Below are 7,125 nucleotides of genomic sequence, written 5' to 3' on the forward strand. Positions count from 1 at the left end.
GATTTCAATATCTGCACTGATGATCTGCATGAGGGGACTGAGTCCAGCATCAACAAATTTGCAGATAACACCAAGCTGGGTGTGAGTGTGGATCTGCTGCAGGGTAGGAGGGCTCTGCAGAGGGACCTGGACAGGCTGGATCCAGGGCCCAAATCCAACAAGGTGAGGTTGAACAAGACCAAGTGCTGGGTCCTGCACTTTGGCCACAACAACCCCTGCAGTACTACAGGCTGGGGACAGAGTTGCTGGACAGCAGCCAGGCAGAAAGGGACCTGCAGGGACTGATGAACAGCAGGCTGGACATGAGCCAGCAGTGTGCCCAGGTGGCCAAGCAGGCCAGTGGCTCCTGGCCTGGATCAGGAATGGTGTGGCCAGCAGGAGCAGGGCAGGGATTCTTCCCCTGCACTCAGCACTGGTGACGCCACACTTCGAGTGCTGTGTCCAGTTCTGGGCCCCAAATTCAGGAATGGAGGAGCTGGAGCAGGTCCAGAGAAGGGCAACAAGGCTGGGGAGGGGCCTGGAACACAACTCCTGTGAGGAGTGGCTGAGGGAGCTGAGGTTGTTTATCCTGGAGAAGAGGAGGGTCAGGGGAGACCTCATCACTTTCTGCAACTCCCTGACAGGAGGGTGCAGCCAGGTGGGGGTCAGGCTCTTCTCCCCAGGCAACAAAGATAAGACAAGCGGACGAAGACATAAGTTGAACCAGGGGAGATTTGGGCTGGAAATGAGGAAATATTCTTTACAGAAAGGGTGATTGGGCACTGGAATGGGCTGCTCAGGGAGGTGGTGGAGTCACTGTCCCTGGAGGTGTTTAAGGAATACTGGATGTGGCACTCAGTGCCATGTTCTGGGTGACAAGGTGTGTTTGGGTCACAGGTTAGAGTTGCTGATCTCCAAGGCCTTTTCCAGCCTGGTTAATTCTGTGATTCTGTGATGATTGTGACACTGCAGTGCCCTGAGGCAGGAAGGGGCCATTGTGACACTGCAGGGCCTCGTGGAACTAAGAGGATCACAGTGACACTGTGTACTGAAGGCTCCATGGAACCAAGGCCCCACTGTGACACTGCGGGGCTGAATGGAAGCAAGGAGTGCAGTGTGACACTCTGGGTCCTCGTGGAACCATGGAGGCCACTGTGACACTGCAGGGCCTTGTTGAACTGAGGAGCCATTGTGACACTGTGGAACCAAGGAGACCCTTGAGAGATCTTTGGGCCCAATGGAACCAAGGGGCCATTGTGACACTGCAGGGACTGGTGGAACTAAGGTGGGGGGAGTTAAGTGCTGGTGAAATGCCAGTGCCCCCACTAGAATATACTTACTCATTTTCTGCTGTGAGATAGAATTAGAAGGAAAGCAAAGCAGGCTTAAGACTTTAGAAGAGTATAAAGAAAACTTTATTAACGGTAACTAAAAGAAAAAATAGTAAGAATCCGAATATAACTTTTAGAACACCTCTGTTCCCCCCTACAACCTTTCCCACTAATAACATACAGAAACAATTCAGTCAATTTATCATGTCTAGAATTGTCTTTCTTCAGTTCACTTAGGGAGAGGAGTCCCTCTTGCCATTTTAGGGAAACTTCTCCACAAGAAAACAGTTCTCTCATGGCTTTTAATTTCCATGACCAGCAGCTGCCCAGGACTCTGCAATCGTGAGTCCCTCCCATCTTTTCACAGCCTTCCCACAGTTGTGTTTATGGGCTTTGTGCACTTATGGGGTATTAATTTAACGATGACCTGTTAAAGAGCAAAAGATTTCTTTATCTGTCTCTGAGATGATCTTCATCTCTGGGAACAGAGGTCTTCCTCTTTTCCTAAGGCCAAAGGGTCTTCATCACTCCTCTCTCTCTCTGTTCAAACTTCTCATGGGATCACAGCTAATTCAGCATCTGCTTGCTTTAGCATAAATGCCTTTGCTCATATCTACAATTTGAGCACTTCATCCCCACATACTTTCAATGAGTTACAGGGAAAAAAGAGTCTGATGTATCAATTATATTTTCTCCATTGCCTTACAAGAGGATTTCAGCCCAGGACTGAGGCATTTTCTCAACCCTTCCATCTGGGGCTTGACTTCTTCTTACTGACCTACATGTCTTATGATGTTCTCTACATCATAACACAGAGTGTCTTCACTCTGTTATTTTCTTTCACTCAAGGGAGGACTGAAGGTCTGTAAGGCTTATCTATGCACTGAAAGAGTCAGTATCTGCCCCAGGGCCTGCAGATGCTCATGTGATTCCTGCCGTGTGGCGGCGAAAGCAATTGCGGTGCTGGAATTTTCAGGCTGCCCTGGGGGCTGTGTCAGGATCAGCTCCATGGCCGGTCTCTGGCCCCTGCTGCATTCAATTCCAGGCAAAGGGCCACTCTCTGTGTGGGCTACAAGGCCGCCTCTGGCCTCAGCCACATGATCTCGTGCAGCAGCCACACTGGGGGGAAATGGCTGAGATCTCAGCTGGAACACACCACGGGCAGATGGCCTGGCAGCTGCTGGCGCCCAGCTCTGCTGGGACAGGGCTTGGCAGGGTCCCTGAGAAGGGGCCCAGCCATGCAACAAGGCCTACCTGGCCTGTCCTGGCTGAGATGGGATCCAAGCCGGCTTTGTAACCTGTTCCCAGGCTGGAAGCGAGCATTTTTCCCAGAGTTAGTTTGTTTTTAACATGTGTGTTCATAGAGATGTGTCCAGCTTTCTAGTGGTTTAACAAGGTGTCAGTCTTCAGAACCAGTCACTGATTGGTGCTTTCAGGCACAGAGGAAGATCTCAGCAGCTCTTCTCAGAATAATCATTTCTATGGGTGACTTCTTCCCTCCTCACCAAATGTCAATTATTGCAAAACCAGCACATAGGGAAAAATTGTGACACTCTGGTGCCCCATGGAACCAAGGGTCCCTTGTGACACTGCAGGATCTTGTGTAAGCAGGGGTCCATTGTGACACTGCGCCACCAGGGAATCCATTGGGGCACTCTGGGGCCTCATGGAACCAAGGGACTACTGTGACACTGTGTAACCTTGTGGAACCATGGAGGCCATTGTGACACTGCAGGGCCCCATGGAACCAAGAGGCCATCAGGACACTGTGGAACCAAGGAGAGCATTGCTGCACTGTGAGCATTCATGGAATCATGGATCCGTTGTGACGCTGCCGAGCTCAAGGATCCAAGGGACTTTTTGACACCAAGGGGTCCCCTGGGAAAAAGGAACCTTTGTGATGCTTTAGGGCCTCATACAACTGTGGTGACCAAATTGGCTGCAAGTGTTGTTCTGCTGGAGGGTAGGAGAGCTCTGCAGAGGGACCTGGACATGCTGGATCCAGGGCCAAATCCAACAAGGTGAGGTTGAACAACACCAAGTGCCGGGTCCTGCACTTTGGCCACAACAACCCCTGCAGTGCTACAGGCTGGGGACAGAGTGGCTGGAGAGCAGCCAGGCAGAAAGGGACCTGCAGGGACTGATGGACAGCAAGCTGGACATGAGCCAGCAGTGTGCCCAGGTGGCCAAGCAGGCCAGTGGCTCCTGGCCTGGATCAGGAATGGTGTGGCCAGCAGGAGCAGGGCAGGGATTCTTCCCCTGCACCCAGCCAAGTTGTGGCCAGGTGTGAGGCCACACCTCAAGTGCTGTATCCAGTTCTTCGCCCCCAATGTTGGAAGGCCATGGAGGGCCTGGAGTGTGTCCAGAGAAGGACAACAAGGCTGGGGAGGGGTCTGGAAGAGAAGCGTGGTTAAAAGGACCTGAGGGAGCTGGGGTTAAATAATCTGGAGGAGGCTCAGGGCAGACAGGGTTGGGTTATGGTGCAGGTTGGACTTAATGATCTCAAAGGTTTGTCCCAATAAACGTGAGTGATTTCCTTGCCATCACCAGCCCTTGCTGGCCCCAGGGGCTGATGGCATTTGTGCTCCCTCAGGTTCATGTCCCCACACCAACAGCATGGGGGTGCTCCCCCTGCTCTGTGCAATGCAAACAGGGGCTGCTGAGCCAGTGCTGCCATGTCTGTGCCTGCAAGGATGGGGCACCTGTGTGAGCTGGGGGAGAGGCCAGGGCTGCAGAGGGGGGATGTTGTTGGCAGCTCCATGAGGACGCTCTGGGACGCTGCCCTGGGCTGTGCAGTGCACTGGGGATGGATCAGCCCCTGCTCTGCTGCTCCTTCCCATCTGCCCCAGGGCCCTTGCAGAGCCCCAGCCATGCTGTTTGCCCCCAGCCTGCCCACGGCCAGCCTGGGGCTGCTCATGGGGCTTTTCTGTGCTGAGCATTGGCCTGGGTGTGTTCTTGAGAGAGCCTGGGCAAGGAGCCTGGAGCCCCCAGGCCCTGGCCTGAGGCGTCAGCGCTGCCCCAGCAGTGCCCATGGCCTGTCCCTGCTGCAGCCCCAGCACTGCCACCTCCAGGGCTGTGCCCGGCCCCGAGAGCACTCAGGCCCTGCAGCAACACCAGGGCCACCAGGGCAGCGGGGCAGGGCCACAGCAGCAGCACTGGCAACACCAAGTGCTGCTGCTGCTGGGCACAGCTGCTGGGCCAGCACTGATCTGCCCCCAGCTCTGCACACAGACATTGCTGCTGCAGCTCCAGTGAAGGGAAGAGAAGGGGATCCCTGGGGAAAATCTCTGATTAGAGGATCTCTGCTGGAATGCTATTTAGTTCATCTGAAGCAACCAAGGGCCCAGCTACTCATTGAACACATTCTGGGGCCATGGCAAAGGTGGAAAGAAACAAAATGAGATATGGCGCAAACAACTGCATTTCTTGAGGTCAATATTAAATAAATGTTAAAGAATGGAAAGAATTAACCAACAACCAATCCCAACAAGAACTATCAAAATTGACTTTTATTATATGTGGCTTGCAGAAACTGGCCAGCAGTTTAATGTTTCTGAAACCACCCACTTTTCAGTCTGCACACTGCAGCTTTGAGCTCCTGGTTCCTCAGGCTGTAGATGAGGGGGTTCAGGGATGGAAGCACCACCGAGTACAGAACTGACAGGGCCAGATCCAGGGATGGGGAGGAGATGGAGGGGGGCTTCAGGTAGGCAAAAAAGCCAGTGCTGAGAAACAGGGAGACCACGGCCAGGTGAGGGAGGCAGGTGGAAAAGGCTTTGTGCCGTCCCTGCTCAGAGGGGATCCTCAGCACAGCCCTGAAGATCTGCACATAGGAGAAAACCATGAACAGAAAACAGCTAAATACTAGACAGACGGAAAACACAAGAAGCCCAAGTTCCCTGAGGAAAGATTTTGAGCAGGAGAGCTTGAGGATCTGTGGGATTTCACAGAAGAACTGGCCCAGGGCACTGCCATGGCACAGGGGCAGGGAAAATGTATTGGCTGTGTGCAGCAGAGCATAGAGAAAGGCAATGGCCCAGGCAGCTGCTGCCATGTGGGCACAAGCTCTGCTGCCCAGGAGGGTCCCATACTGCAGGGGTTTGCAGATGGACACGTAGCGGTCGTAGCACATGATGGTGAGGAGGGAAAGCTCTGCTGACATAAAGAAAAGAAAGAAGAAAACCTGTGCAGCACATCCTTTGTAGGAGATGTCCCTGGTGTCCCAGAGGGAATTGTGCATGGCTTTGGGGACAGTGGTGCAGATGGAGCCCAGGTCGCTGAGGGCCAGGTTGAGCAGGAAGAAGAACATGGGCGTGTGCAGGTGGTGGCCGCAGGCTACGGCGCTGATGATGAGGCCGTTGCCCAGGAGGGCAGCCAGGGAGATGCCCAGCAAGAGGCAGAAGTGCAGGAGATGCAGCTGCCGCATGTCTGCCAGTTCCAGCAGGAGGAATTCCCTGATGGAGCTGCTGTTGGACATTTCTTCATTCTGGACATTGTGAGCTCTTCAAAGAAAACTATTTGGACAAGGTACCTTGAGTGAATCTCATGCTATTTTCTTACAAAAGCACTCAAAATTGCTTCTCTTTCTTTGGGGTAATTTCTTTTACCTTTTTTGTTTTTCAGTGTCCGTTTGGGTTGCTAAGTAACTGTGTGTTTTTTAGAAGTGACGGGAGTCCTGTTTTTAGCATTGCTCTCAGGCTGAACACTGGGGAGCCCAGAGGGAAAACAAGACTCCCTGTGCCCCAGTGCACTCAGACCTGCTTTTCCAACACAGGTGCCCTTTGCTCATTTCACTATTTTCTAGTATGGGATGTACAAATTGAAAACTGCATTTAAAAATTACGTGTCTTTTTAGAAGACTCCAATTTCAAAATCAATCTCTCCAACTCTTCTCTCTCTCCCTATGCAGCTGGACATGAAGGGATGCCAAGGGTTGGTCTAGCTCTCTGCTGCCTGGAGTTGTGCCTACTGGGAGCTGTTTCTCTCTATCCAAGCCTTGTCCCTGCCAGTGCTGCCAGAGCCCAGCCCAGCCCTGGGGGCTCAGCTCTGCCCTGCAGACCCCTCCCAGCACAGGGCACTGCCCGGGGGCATCTCCCTGGTAGCAGGGCCTTAAGGGCAGGGCAGACAAACAGAGATGCTGCAAGCCAAGGAGCTGCTGCTGCTGGCTGTAGGGAGAGGAGGCTGAGGAGGCACTTTCTGAGGGAGATCTGAGGCCCATCTGCTGATGGCCTGGGTGACAGTACAGGAGTGTCAGTGACACAGCCAAAGCTGACAGCCCCTTTCCCTTCCCTTTAGGAGAAAGCTGAGAGCAGCCCTGGCCATGCAGTACCATCTCCAAAGCAGGAGGAATCTGCCCTGATGGGGGTGGCTCCTTCCACCTCCAACTTCTCCCCTGCAGCGCACATGGGGAGCTGCCAGGCAGGCTGAGAGCTGCCCCTGGCAGGTGGCACATGCCCTGGGCTGGCCAAGAGCCCTGAGGGCTGCAGGAGCTGCTCTGCAGGACAGCCCTGGGCAGCCCTGGCTGCAGCCCCAGCTTCAGCCCCTGCAGCCGTCCCTGGCAGCAGGAGCTGTCCTGCCCTGTCCCTCTGACGGTGCCCAGGGCAGCCTCGCTCTGCAGCACATCCTCCTCCTCCTGTGCACAGAGAAACTGGGAGAGTCCTCCTGACACATGCCCCAGGCTGTGGGGTGTGCTGGCTTCAGGAGATCCCTCCAGGAGCACGGGGGACATGGCCCTGCACCCACACACTCACCATGCACAGGGCTGTGAAGATCTTTCCCCAAGTGAAGTCTCAGCTCAATGTCTTCCCAATCCTGA

At 53.9% G+C, this 7,125-nt stretch overlaps 1 protein-coding gene across 1 annotated transcript; it reads right to left on the reverse strand.

Annotated features, from left to right (window-relative positions):
- Positions 1-2,379: 2,379 nt before the first annotated feature.
- LOC141727798 (olfactory receptor 14I1-like) lies at positions 2,380-5,787 on the reverse strand. The gene is made up of 2 exons (XM_074534086.1): positions 4,878-5,787; positions 2,380-2,429 (listed from the first exon to the last, which is right to left on the reverse strand). The coding sequence occupies exons 1-2, from the start codon at positions 5,785-5,787 to the stop codon at positions 2,380-2,382; spliced, it is 960 nt and encodes a 319-aa protein (XP_074390187.1).
- Positions 5,788-7,125: the final 1,338 nt, after the last annotated feature.

This window comes from Zonotrichia albicollis, unplaced genomic scaffold, assembly GCF_047830755.1.
Source record: "Zonotrichia albicollis isolate bZonAlb1 unplaced genomic scaffold, bZonAlb1.hap1 Scaffold_254, whole genome shotgun sequence".
Classification (NCBI taxonomy): domain Eukaryota; kingdom Metazoa; phylum Chordata; class Aves; order Passeriformes; family Passerellidae; genus Zonotrichia; species Zonotrichia albicollis.

What these genes read in the sequence shown, in the direction of transcription:
- LOC141727798 (XM_074534086.1), bottom strand. Translation starts at nt 5,787, where the DNA reads ATGTCCAACAGCAGCTCCATCAGGGAATTCCTCCTGCTGGAACTGGCA. An exon ending in TGCAGTGTGCAGACTGAAAA is followed by an intron (nt 2,430 to 4,877) that starts GTGGGTGGTTTC and finishes ATTTCCCCCCAG; the next exon opens with TGTGGCTGCTGCACGAGATC.